The 13,913-nt window shown below is 41.5% G+C and overlaps 1 protein-coding gene across 1 annotated transcript in view; it reads left to right on the top strand.

Moving 5' to 3' along the window:
• The first annotated feature begins 9,306 nt into the window (after window positions 1-9,306).
• xirp2a (xin actin binding repeat containing 2a) overlaps window positions 9,307-13,913 on the top strand; it is a 61,170-nt gene continuing 56,563 nt past the window's right edge. Inside the window, exon 1 of the mRNA XM_069675007.1 lies at window positions 9,307-9,674. Coding sequence (XP_069531108.1) covers window positions 9,462-9,674 — 213 coding nt within the window. The 5' untranslated portion in view covers window positions 9,307-9,461. The remainder of the gene's footprint in view (window positions 9,675-13,913) is intronic.

Below are 13,913 nucleotides of genomic sequence, written 5' to 3'. Positions count from 1 at the left end.
AATCCATTCACGCTTCCAACTACATAAGGCGGATTACTTACTTGGCAAGTTTATTTTCCCACCTGTATCCCTCCCTGAGACTTGGTGCCATGCATATTTCCACTCATGTCTTCCCATTCGGCTGTAGGCTAATTAACACATCAATGATTCATTGTCCTCATGTTGGCATCACTTTGGGAACATTTTGACACAAAAACTGGATGTAAAACCGAGCAAAGCTGTACAAAACTGTCTGGAGGGATAATTGTGGGATTAAATGTAACATTTATTTGCTTGTTATTTTTAATTTAGTTTATTTTTAAGGCTGTGAACATTGAAATGTTATCTAAGCAGATATTTAAAGCACTCATTTAGTGATGATAACTCATGCAGGTTTACTTTTAAAATGTGACATATTTTTATACTCAAATAATAAGTAACTTTACGATGTTTGGAGTGATTACATTACTTTTGAGTCACTTTCACTGGAAATACTTCATATGTACAACAAGGCATGAAAAAATGGAAGAGGGAAATGTATCATAATGGGTAATTAAAGCACAGAAGCCCAAATATAATGCAATTCATTACAAATCCACTGGTAGGCAATATTGTATAGGCTGATAAATGATCTCTTCACATGCAGTGGTTACCACTTTTTAACGTTGTTTTTCTAATGTAGCTTAGCGTTAGCATGAACACACTCCAGGTGTTTCTTTGGGTTAATTGTTCCACAGATTGCACTTTTCTATTACGTTCTTATCTTTTTCTTTGATAAACCAAAAAATAATGGTTGTATACCCTTTATGATAATAAAGAGTTTGGCTTTAAAGCCTTCTCTACATTTGGCTTTGCCGGCCACCGTACTTCTCAGACATCAAATTTCATCAACAGGAAACTGTTTTCTTCCCCAGGGGCTATTTTTTCCGGTGCCCACAGCAGAAGTGCCATGTGAATGAATTTTCCCAAAAAACAAACATAAGAGTCTCATGCTTTTTTGACATATTTAAGGTGGTTAAATTACCCAAATCCTTCATAAAATGCGCTAAATTACCCCTTTACAGCTAATAAGTTTATGATTACCGTTAGCCAAACACTGCTATATAGCATTTAACTAAAGCGAAATAACCCACATTTGCAGTAAAACACCCACACAAATATTTACAGAGCTTGCACACCCACACAGGCGTTGCCACTTGGCTGCCTGATAAAGCCACAGCTCAGGTTAGCTGAACTTTTACTTGCTAGCATTTACATCAGGTCCCAACCTGGGTTTAATTTGACAAGGATGAAGTAAATCCTTACATTTTGTTGTGTCAAGCCCAACATAAGTGAAGTTTAAACACATTAATTTATGTACACCACTGACAAATTGCAAACTGTCTTCATTATTATGTTGTTTTAGGGAACGTTTAGCCGAAGAGTCAAAAACGAAGGAAGCTAATGTAGCTTATTAGCTTTTCGGGCAATTCCTTTTATCTAACCCTCTTTGCTGGTGGGAAACTGCTTAATGAGGTACAAATATATCTCGTGAGTCAAATATATTAAACTGTGTGAATATTTCTAGACTAAACTGTTAATTTTAGTCGGGAGTTATTTTAGCAACTATGCTAGGGAGCTAGCTTGGGTAGGTTGTAAGGCTAATGCACTATTCCTTTTATTTAACCCTCTTTGCTGGTGGTAAGCTGCTCTTACAGGGCACAAATATATCTCCTGAGTAATATATTTGAAACTGTGTGAATATTTCCGGAGTAAACTTTTAATTTTAGTCCTGAGTCATGTTAGCCACTATGCTAGGGAGCTAGCAAGGAGAGCTTGTAAAATGATTGTGTCTTACTAGCTTTAGGATGTTCCTAACTGATTTGTTCGTTAGCTTGGCTGCTACAGTATTTAAGCTACATATTTAACAACCAGGGCCTTTGTTAGAAGTAGGAGCTATTCATTTATTTTGGCTAATTTGATTTAACTTCAGTTTCAGTGTCCTAGTATCCTGCTTACTGTCACACTATCAAGGCTTACTGGGGATCTTAAATAGAACAGAGGTCTAATCAGGCTCTATTAAAGTGAGTGAAAACACCTGTGCGGTTGGACCAAGGGAGTTTATGGGCTTTAAAACAGCAGTTGTTTTCAATCCTGGCCCATTAGACCCAGAATGCAACTGGTTTTGTAGCGCAGCAGCTACTTAATTGGAGCAAATACATTCACCTGGTGTCGCAGGAGTAAATCAGACCCTCCTTAAATGTTGAAAGAGGGCAATTAACAGAACCTTGATTCATGGATTGAATAACAGTGGCGAACAATACAGGCACTAAGCTACAAATGTCCTATTTAATAGTGTAATACCAACAGTAATGACTTCCAATGCAAATCTCTAACAGCTTGATACAATTAAAAACACCTGTGATCCATGAACGTTCAAGATTACCAACCTGATATGCAAGTTCATGTTGTTTAGCTCGACACCGCAGACCTCTTAGACGCACTGCAATTCCCAAAATGCACTAAAACCTGCTGTTTTTGTTCTGAGCTTTCAGGGAACATTTTAAACATAAGCAGATATTTCTACAATTTGTAGCTTCGACAATTTCTGACATGAATTCAAAAGAAAGAATGACATCACCTTGGTTTAAAAACACACGCTGTGATTCCGGGTAATGAACACCAGAGGGCAGACTTGGCATAGAAAACAGATAACAGGCCTGTGATGGTAAAAGCAGGGGAACTCAAGAGCCCTTGAATTAAAAAGGTAAAGATAAATATGCACTTTATAGTAAATAGTATCAAAAGATTCACTTTATCAACCACCAGTAAATGTGGAATGGGGCAGTAAACCCTATAATAGAAGAGTTTACTTCCAAAAACACCCCCAAAGTTGCCCTGACCTTGCTTTGGAAACACCATAACAGCTTTCTCTGTATACTGAGCTGTCTTGTTACATCGACTTGGACATTTTCTCTATAAAACCAGAAGGTAAATTAGATTTTTTAAAAGACTGTCAGCCCAGTGGTTCATTGAAAGACCTGTGCAACCTTGCAGTTTCTCAACAGTGCATCCAACCTTCCTAACACACAGCAGCTCCACATTTCACCATGTTTTATAGCTCCCTTTAAACCAGGGAGTAATGTTGCAGCCAGCTGTGATGAATGTGAAAAAGGCGAGACAGTCATATTTTCCTTCTCCAAAGAGGAGGAGGTGGTTGAGAGCTGGTCAGGAGAGCAGATGGCATCCCCGTCTGTCTGGTCTGTTTAAAGAACACTGCAGGCGAAGCCCCAAGTCAAACAAGCCAACTACACGAGCCGGGATGATCTCAGAGCTTCCACTTTTGCTTTTCCATCCTGCAGACATCAAGATTTAATCCCTTCTGTGAAAGCGTCGCAGTGAAACCAAGTCGAGAGCCTTTTCCTGGAATCATCCCATTTGTTATTTTGATCTTTCTCACACTACACTACGTTTCCCAAAAGAAATAGCGTAACATTTTTGCCAGCTGCCTTCATGTATATTTCCAAAATTAGGGGATTACATGAAGCTATTAACTGTTTTTATTTCCATGTATTCACCTTAGTGTCACCTTAAAAGACTCCTCTGTGCTCTGTTACTATTACCTTCCTCTGGATCAGGTAACCTGTCGTGATATAATGAAGGCTAGGTAGGAAGTAAAACCTCAGTAACAGGAGTAGTGTAGCTGTCACCTGATCCTTACCGGCTGCTGTGTCTACTCATGTGCCTAGAAAGTGAGCAGGAAGTATCATAGTGTGTATAGAGGGAAGTGCACTTAAAATAAATCTAGATAGGAAATAGACAGGAATTCTGTCTAGAGGTGTACACAAGGAATAAGCACTGAGATGTGGTAGAGTTACGTTGTCTTGGAGTATTTGAGCATGATTTTGTCGTTGTAATACCATAATTAATCTGCACATTGTGAGATATGTTAATATTACTGTTTAGCTATGGCCTAACTGCTGAATTTATTTGCTTATCAACCCATTCTGATAGCAATAAGGTTTGATTTAGCACAATCAAACCCTCTTACAATAAGCAATGGGGTGCCACAGGGCTCTATTCTCGGTCCATTAGTTTTTACATTATACTTCATTATATTTATCTGCTGCTTATTTTCTTTGTTAATCATTTATTTAAGTTTGTATTCACATTTAAGTGGAGTATAAATCGATATTTTGCACTCTCAGGTCGAGGTTGTTCTCAATGACACTACCTGATTATATTAAGTTAAATACACTTCACGGCTGTTGGTCATTAAAACCATTTCATAACCGTAATCTTTATGCTTCAGTTGAGGTCATAAGTTTATTATTATCCTATAAACCCTGGTATGACTCGCTTGCTCTAATGGCATAAATATATCAGGAAACAAATAAACTCAACCAACTTCACACTTCTCTTAGAGCTGTTGAAAGGTACTCTGGTTAATGAAGTAAATACCGGCCTAAAGTTGAATCTAGAGGAGGTGAGCTGAGGATAGACGATTATGCCAAGAAGTAAATTGCACCTCCTCCTAACAAACATTGTTGTGTGTCCATGGGGAGATTTTTCATTTAAAGTGAGATAATAAAATGAACTTTATTGATCCTCACTGAGGAATTACATCACTGACGCATCAAACTAATGGAGAAAAGACATGACTAATAGAGTAACATAAAATCTTCACATAGAAAATCATTAACCACTAAAATACTGAAAGAGACAGTAAAATATAATGTTTACAATGACAGGGTGCTGTTGTCAATTGACTGAGTCATGCAGGATGAACTGGAGCCATTATAAAGATACGGGATGTACTGCAACTGTTCTGCTTTATATGCATTTTTAACATTTGTGTGGAATTCATACTGAAATCAGTAACAAACCTTCCTTTAGCCTTTTGCTATAGCACTACAATCAGCAGGGTGAGTGTACAATTCAGCTGTTTTACCTCTGTGATGAAACTACGGGAACATATCAGCTCAGTCATTATATACTATAGTGTACAGTAACACATGGAGAAATAAGGCAAACAAATCTACAATGCTTTTTAGTGCACAACAATATCTAATCAGAGTTAGCTAACATTGGCTAAATTTAGCAGCCATAAGTTAACCTTTCTGTTCATAGCATAACAAGCTAACTTGTAAAGTAAGTGTATTGTATCGTTTTGTGTACCTTGACAAAGCAGTTGCTAGTCATACAATTGAGACTGAGGCTAATGTGTTAGCAAAACTAGCATTGACTGTGATTCCTTCTCCTGGTCACTTGAAAATGTGCATCCAATATTCACCCTTTTCTTTTAAACTCTGTTTTCGTCTCAACCAACTTGTGAGAAATGTAACTGAGGAGTATAGCATGCTAAATGCTTCAATATGTTAGCTAGCTAGTTGCTAACTCTTTGTAATTTGCTGGGAAGGTGGTGCAGCAGCTTAAGGGCCCGATCAGACAGGACGCATTTTAGCAGCTGGCGGCGGCTTTTTTGTCATTGTTTTCAATGAGAGGCTTTTTGCGCGCTGCTTTTGCTTTGCAGAGCGCCGGCCTTTTTTCCGCTCTGTGCGCCTCGCGTTTTTGAGGAAACGCTCTGAGCGCTTCGAGTTGAAAAAACTTGAACTCAAAGCAGAAAAGCGCCCGACGTCATGGGCGTTGTTTCTCATTGTCCAATCGGATGAAAGGAGAGGCGAGCTTTCTGTCAGTTTACAATGTAACGGTTAGGTTAATGACAGCTAATGATTCGGTGGTTACCTTAACAACAGTAGGGAAAAAAAGCCACCCTCAGCTGCTAAAACGCGTTCTGTCTGATCGGGCCCTAATGTTAGCTAAAATAGCTGCCTGTTTTATGAAAGCAGTTTGACCAAACTAAAACAGTAAAGCTGAAAAAACAGGAATCAATTAGCTACATGCTACCTATCTTAAGGAAAGTGTTCGTCATTACAAGTAACTCTGTTCACATTACACATTTGGCTCTATATTTTTGAAAAATAGTGTGATGCAGTAGCAACTTTCTCAAGCGGATAATGATTTACTTATAGGAGCTTGGATTCTAAAGGCCTTAATGTTATTTTGGCTTAAAAGGAGTGGAATAAGAACATTGTGGCAGTCAATATAACATCAACAATCCAACAAGGATGACTTATCCGTGCGGGGAGCTGAGACAGATTTTCCTGGCAGAGTCTTGAACAGAATCTGTGATATGTTTTTTTTCTTAATTTCCAGACTTTTTCTTGGGAACCAAAACAACCTTTGGCTTTAGGAAGTAGATACCATGTCGAGCTATGTTAAGTGGGGCTATTTAGAGGCAGCTCTTTTAAAGTTTACTGGATCATTTGGCTTCTGTGTGCAGACAAAATAAAACAAGAGCTGTAACTTCCATCGTCTTATCTTCTCTGAGGGGGTTTTATTTCAGTCCGTCCTCCAAATAAAGTAGTCTGGAGCCCGTGGCAAGGAATTCAGCGCGGGAGCAAGCACAGAACCTGCTACATATTTTATTTAATAGAAGCAGACAGTGTTTTTACCCTGGTGGATCTTCACCAGATAGTCTCTCTGAAGCCCCACTAGGGCTGAAATATTGTCTTGTTGTATTAAAGAAAAGCTTTGGAGCTTTGAGTAAGGGGGCATTATGGTTGCACTCACACTGAATTCCACTCTACCCCGCAGTTAAAACTGTTCGTGAGTGTACTTTCACTATGCAACAAATCAAGATGCAAATCTTTGCTACTCCATTAAGCGTCCCCCGCGTCCTATTTTCTCTTAAAATTGACCTTTTGCAGTTGCTGAAATTAAATGGCATAATTTTTTTTGCATGTGGGTAACCGTTGTAAGCCGAGCGGTCTTAATGGACACAGGATCCAGCTGAAAGTGACACACATACCTTTGGCCCTCTCTGAATAATGTATCTGCTGCGAGGATAAATGGAGTGCTCCTGTGTCCTCCAAAGTACTATCAGATGCATATATCATGACCGTTCATTCATTAAGATTGGATTATCTGGATTGCTTATCAACTCCTTTCTCTCTCTCCCCTTGTATCCACGTGTGCTTTGTGGCTGTTTCAGGCTCGTCACTGTGCCCGTCATTGTTTCTACTCGCTCCTGTAACTAAGCTGTCAATCTCTCCCGGCTTCCTCTTTCTCTCCTCTCCATCATTTGACCCTCTGCTCCTCTTTCTCTGCACATGTCAGGGGTGAAATTTTGGCCTCCAGCTAACTCCACTTCCTCCAGAAAGCAACAGCACAATTTCGGGGGGGGAATCGCACTTTAAAAGAGAGGAAGAGCTGAAACGGGAGGAAGTTGCGTGCCACGTCCAAAAGCAGGAAAACACTCCCTGAAAAGTGTTGGTGTGGCTGGTGAAAAGTTAACAATATAGCCACCATGATGGCTGCTGTGAAGGCCAGCGGGGTTAGTTGTTGTTGACCTTCCTTGATTTGTTCAGGAATAATGCGCTTTCCTACCCACCCCAGACCTGGTGTTAAATGCAGGATGGGTGAGGCGAAAAGCTGTAAATCTGTTTCCTGAAAGCCTGCAAATGTTCCCCTGTGACCACTTGATGGAAAAGTAAAGCTGATTTGATTCTTGCCAGCTTTTAACCTTTGTGTTTTGGTGATGGCAGCAGCACTTACTCAGTGGTCGGGGTCTCACAGTCCTTGATGTATTTGCAGAAATCCTCTTTTTTTTCACTTTAAATATCTACACAACCCAAAACACAGTATTAATTAAGGTATTAAAAGTTTTAATCCTCACTTTCACACCAGACTAGCCTTTGATGTTCAATAACATTTCACAAATTCTGTATTAAATACATACAGAAATAACAACATTCCAGCTAACAGCTAGGAGGTATTTTCTTAACATTAACAACTAGCTTAACAGCACTTTAGAAGTTCCATCTTTACAGTGAAGCCCAAGGACTCACATAATGTGCAATGTACACTAGCTACTGGTGGTGGGTAACGTTAGCTAACATGTGGCTAACAGAGGTCTACCAAACCCCTCATTTAGCAGAGGCTAATTGCCTTTTGCGTCAAGCTAACGTGTCACAGACTTGGTGCATTTGAAACAGACAAGTGGGCAGGGGCAGAGGAAGTATCGAAAAAATTTACTTTTCTAAAAGTACTAATAAAATACATTCATGAACTTTGATGTTAGCTTATTTCTTGGCAAAAAATTTTAGCCTGTGAAAATATTAAAAGCACAGGTGCTGCTTATAACTAACAACAACAGTGTGACAGTGAGCCATCAGTGTGCATAATACAAAGACACTGAACTGTAGCAGGTGAATCTATTTCCATTATTTAGCATTTTGATTTATTTAAATATCTTTTATTAAGTGTCTCAGAGTAAAATTTCAACATCCACATGGAATATACAAAACTGAAGCTAAAGAGTGACTACTTGAAGGGCTAGTTGGAGAACTCCTATCTAGCTAGCTAACCACTAACCCAGTCATAGTAACACCAAAATACTGTCTATGGTTCAGTTTACTTTCCCCTGGCATTTTTTCGACCATTACACCATATTTTGTCCTAAAAGAAGTAGTTGAAAAGATACATTTTTAACAGCATACTAACAGTTAGGCAGCAAATGTAGCTCTTTCTGACTGAGTACAAACTTATTTAGGATGCTTGTAATATTTACAGCTTGACAGTGAGCCAGCATGTACAAATCTATTTAATCATTTATCATTTACGATGTGACAGTGACATTCTTATGTCCATATAAAATGTAAGCTGGATGCATAGTGACTACTGCCAAGAATAGTTTGTGAACTCCTAGCTTGGGAGCTAACTGTTAGCTCTCTTTCCTGCTATTAGAGCTAACTTGCTTGCTTATAATTCATTGGCAAGCTAGTTAGCGAACATGAAAGCAACAATTGAATGCGGTATATTTTCGTTGGGTGGTTTAACCTAAATTTTCTTTTAATATGTTAGAAATCAGTTACTTTAAAAATAGCTTAAAACAGAACAGGCTAAGTGAAGCTATTTCCCACCATTGGTGTGTGTACACACTTATTTGGGAATAATTAGCGGTTGTGGTGTAAAAAAAAGAGTGCTGTGAACACTTAATCGGAGATATAGAGCGTATGAAAAAGTATTTAGCCATATTTTACAGTCCGGAAACGCAAGATTTTCGACTTTGTTGTCAGTCTTTGGCCCGCTCTTTCATCTCATAACTCAATTTGCTTTTCTGAGCCCACATGCAAGTTTACATAGGCTTCTGTGTATGTATGAGTAATTACAGGGCAAGGGAGAGAGGAAACTTTCCCTGTGAACTTTTTCTTCCCTCCTCCTCTTTTTTTCCAGCCCCTCACTGTGCCGGCACAGCCCAGAGAGCCCTCCAGACTGAGAGAAACCCCAGCAACTCCTGCATCTCCATCTCTATTTCTCACCCCCCGTTTTTTTTTTTAACTCCCTCACTTCCTCCTTAACCCACCTCTTACAATAGACTTCCCCTCCAAGCACTATCCTGAAGGGGAAAGAGGGGGGAGAGATACGGTTTCTGTACAACAATGGAAATTCAATCAGGAAATGGAGAGGAGGTGGCGAGCGCAGTGTCGGCGACCTCGGGCTGTGTTTCCTGGAGTCCCTCTGGGTCGCAGGTAGAGGCATCCGACGATCCAGTGATCAGAGAGGACCTGCAGGCTGCTAAGAGGATTGAGAGGTTTGACATCCCACTTGATAGCCTAAAGAGGATGTTTGAGAAGCCTTCTGGGACAAACACAGTAAGTACCACCGCTGTGCGCATTTTTTTATCTTTCAGAGTGGAGTGTACTTTTTATGGCCAATGCAATTCCACTTTTCTCCAGGTAAATTGCGAGTTACATAACTGCCATGCTTTGCACTTTGTGCCGAATGTGTCAGCGAGATGGATGAGGTTGATGCGGCTCGCTTTCTAACAAATTGAAAAAGCTTTCGCAGCCTTCAAAGATACTTGAAAATGTAAAGTCAGTAGTGGTGATATGACTGCGAGGTCACGCGTAAGGCAAAGTAGATCCTGTTTCAAAGTGGTGAAACTGTACACTTTGTAGATTTCACTGTAGTTTTCTTTATGTAACGACTGCTGAGGGCGATATTATCTGACCCTTTAGTTGGCTTATTGTTGGATATAATTGGACAGACGGAAGACAAAACAGGAAGTTGCTTATCTCTCAATTTGCTTTGACTTTTGGTGAAGAAACGCTTACAGTACACGTACTCTTCCCAGAGACGAGGGTGGCCTTCTCTGTACCGCTCTGTTTTTCCATCTCAGCTGGCTTCTCTGAGAGGAAAATCTAAGTCTGTTGGAAGTGAGGCGGGTCATTATGAGAAAACCTCCCATTTACCAAATGGCTGGGACAAAAAGGCCCAAATGACCTACTTTTTTGTGCTTCTAATGTGGTTGTGACTCAAATCTAACCCCTTAAAATGCTCCAAGGACAGTGACCTCAATGGTGGTGGATGGAAACCTCGCCAAACTCCCAAAGCAAGCCAAAGTAGTATGGGAAATGTAGTCCTGCAGTGGTGGCTCGAATACACCAGCTGCATCAGTACAGTGCCACTCGGTTGCTGATATACAACACCCTGTCATTTAAGAGCTATTCTGAGGAGCGTCACGGTTGGGCAGGGTTTTAAAAATAACCCTGTAATTGTCACGTCGGCGGTCGCTGGAAGCAGCGCAAAGTTTCTCCATCGGACCAGACGGAGAAGAGACGGATCTCTAAGAATCACATCTGGCTCCTGAGAGGGAAACTGATTACTGTGGTTAATGATCCACGGCATCAAAGCAAGGAGTCAAAGATGGCGTCTTTTCTTTTTAACACAGCTGTTAAGGCTTATGTGTCCTTATTTTTGTCATCGAGCATGTGTGTTTGGGCTACTGTGGTATGAGCCGTAACAGCCTTGAGAGATAAGGGCTCCGCTTTGGTCTTATTATGGCTGTGTTCCTTTCAGGGTCTCATTGTCCAACAGGCATGTGTAAAACTCTCCTATTGTTGGCTTTCCATTGCAATTTGTGTTTGACTCATTAAAGCTGCTATGGTAACCATCCATCCATCCATTATCTATACCTGTCAATGACCTCAAAGGTGGTGGATGGAAACCTCTCATGGGATCCAAACTCTTAAAAATATCAGCAAGAACCAAAGTATTGTGGGGAATGTAGTCCTCAGTGCATGCCAGAGCCGACTGGTTGCTCAAATATCCTGTTCAGGGTCGTGTGGAAGCTGGAGCCGATCCAAGCTAGCATTGGGCGAGAGGCGGGGTACACCCTGGACTGATCGCCAGTCAGCCAGAGGGCTGACACACAGAGACAAACAACCTTTCACGCACACACTCACACATATTTTAGAGTCACTAATGAACTTAATGAACATGTCTTTGGACTGTGGGAAGAAGTACCTGGTGGGAACCCACACCTGCTCGGGGAGAACATGCAAACTCCACACAGAAAGGCCCACTTCGTCCGAACCGGGACTCGAACTAGGGACCTTCTAGCTGTGAGGCAACAGTGCTTACCACCACCATTGTTATATAAACAATGGCTCAAATGATATGAATGAAATGTGTTATGTAAAAGGAGTCAGACAACTATCCACAGAATCAACACCACATTGGCCATCCTAACTGTTTTGGTTGTGTCTCGCAGCTCTCGTCAGTAAAGCTGCAGCATTTTAAGTACTCCCGAGTGGCCTCTTTCAGCAGAATAATGCGCCCTGCCACACTGCAAACATGGTTCAGGAATAGTTTGAGGAACACGACGAGGTCAAGGTGTTGACTTGGCCTCCAAATTCCACAGATCTCAATCCAATCGAGCATCTGTGGGACGTGCTGGACAAACAAGTCTGACCCATGGAGGCCCCACCTCGCATCTGATAGGACTTAAAGGATCTGCTGCTAACGTCTTGGTTGCCAGATACCTCAGCACACCTTCAGAGGTCTGGTGGAGTCCATGCCTCGACGGGTCCGGGCTGTTTGGGCAGCAAAAACGGGACCTACCCAAAATTAGGCAGGTGGTCATAACCTATAGAACAACCAGATATGTGAAGACAGCAAAATATGTCTTTCAGAATTGCCTTCTAAATTGATACATACTTAAAGGGCCAGTTCATGAACTTTCAACCTCAGTCCTATCATGCTATTACGGGGAGCTAATGCCATTATGGTAGAAAAAAATGCAATTTGGCTCTGTGCCTTTGGAGGACGCTATTAGCTTCTCCAATGAGTCCTGGAAAACCTCCAGGGGCCAGGGAGCTCGCTTAACTACACTTCCTCATTTTAGGACGATGTCATGTCTTGTTCAAAATCGTCAGGTCAGAAATGTAGACTGCAGACCTGAAGATTTTTTAGATGATCCACCGGTATATTCTCATCGTATTTCAGATTCTGTCCCGCCCTGAGCCTGCAATGAAAACGGTAGTATTTCAGAAGGAGGGGCGCAATGCATGCTGGGTGTTGTAGGAATGTAAAATGGGCGAAACCACGAGCTGTTTGTGCAACTTTCTCCACAGCTATGGCGCCAATTCCAAATATTATTGCTTCTGTCGATTACAGAGAACACCAGCTTTGACTGACAGCGGCTTTTTCATTGTCAGGGCCTTCCAAAACCATTACAAACCATTTTCTAGAAGCTGACAGGACTAGAAGTGGGGAAAGGTAACGGCTTAGGTGAGGGATATAGAACAAATATTGATGATGATTATGGGTACTCTAATGGGACAAGAGATGAACTCCCACACTTACAGAGGGCTTTGACACTTGACTGTACATGCCTGTCATAACGAGGCCTTTTCTAAGGAGTACAGTCTCAATCTGCACCATCGAGCTGTTTGAGTCACATCTCATTTTTAAAGCTGGTTAGCTTATACTGTCCTCAGTTTACTTTACATGCAAGTTTGAGCTCCACTTAAGAGAGTTAGTCTCCTCATCTAGGAATAAAACCTTTTTCTTAAAGACTTATAACAGCTTTCTTTCACTTCTAAATCGAGCCCTCCTTATTTCCCCCCCCTCAGGGCGACAGGAAAATCCTTTATTTACACGCCTATTTAGGATAACATGTCGCACAGCTGCTCGATACGTCTGTGTGTACATGCTGGCACTGGAACACATGCTGTATCTTGGCTTTGTATCATGAGTGCTTATAGTCTGTTCCTATCTTTCCCTGTACAACGCAGCCTGTAGTCAGTGTTAATGGAGCGTGTGGGCAGTGTTCCCAGATTCCCAGAGAGAGGAGAGAGGACTCGAGCTCCGCTGCTTATAAAACATGACCTTGTCTCCAGCTCATCTGTAATGCTGAGCTTAATATTTGATGATGCACTGTATTTTTCTTCCCCTGCCCCATTTCATTTATTTAAACCCCCAAGCGCTGTCATTGGACGGACAGCCGTAACAGTGACTGATGGATTCCCAGGTGGTCGCTCAGCTGGGGCCGAAATCCTCGGCGGCGGGCCGAGGACACTCCGCACTTCCAACAACCTCGGATGTGAAGTGATGCAATGGATTATCTCGAGAGCAAAGACCGTGTTTTTCCGCCTTTGGCCGATCCTCGAGGGACACTGGCTTGTGTTTACAACATCTGTCTGACCTTCTGGTCATGACTGTGCACACGGGGGGGGACGAACATGCACACACTGATGCACATGCATGAGACAGATGATCTCAGACGCACTCGTGCACAAGCTGTTCAGTGTGCATCACAAAAAAGGACACTAATCAAGAATTGCACTCTAGAAATCTTTCGGCACTCATTAAAATGTTTGGATATAAATTAGTGGTTACATAACTGAAATGTTTCGAATACTCCTGACCTCACTTGGCAGTCATCCACGTTGTAATGGCGGCTGGCGGCCAGTGGGTGGCAGTGTAGCATCTGTGACACGAGACAGTCAGCTGGTGTTTAAAACAGCCACTATATAAAGCAAAGTTTGCGTGCAGGAGGGTGAATGATGTGCTCTTAATCAGGAGTTTATCACAGAGAGACAATTACT

The sequence above is a fragment of the Semicossyphus pulcher genome, unplaced genomic scaffold, assembly GCF_022749685.1.
Source record: "Semicossyphus pulcher isolate SPU_LCO1_2020_fin unplaced genomic scaffold, fSemPul1.0.p SCAF_24, whole genome shotgun sequence".
Lineage (NCBI taxonomy): Eukaryota > Metazoa > Chordata > Actinopteri > Labriformes > Labridae > Semicossyphus > Semicossyphus pulcher.
Note: the sequence above shows the minus strand (reverse complement) of the source record. Positions and strands in the feature narration are given on the sequence as shown.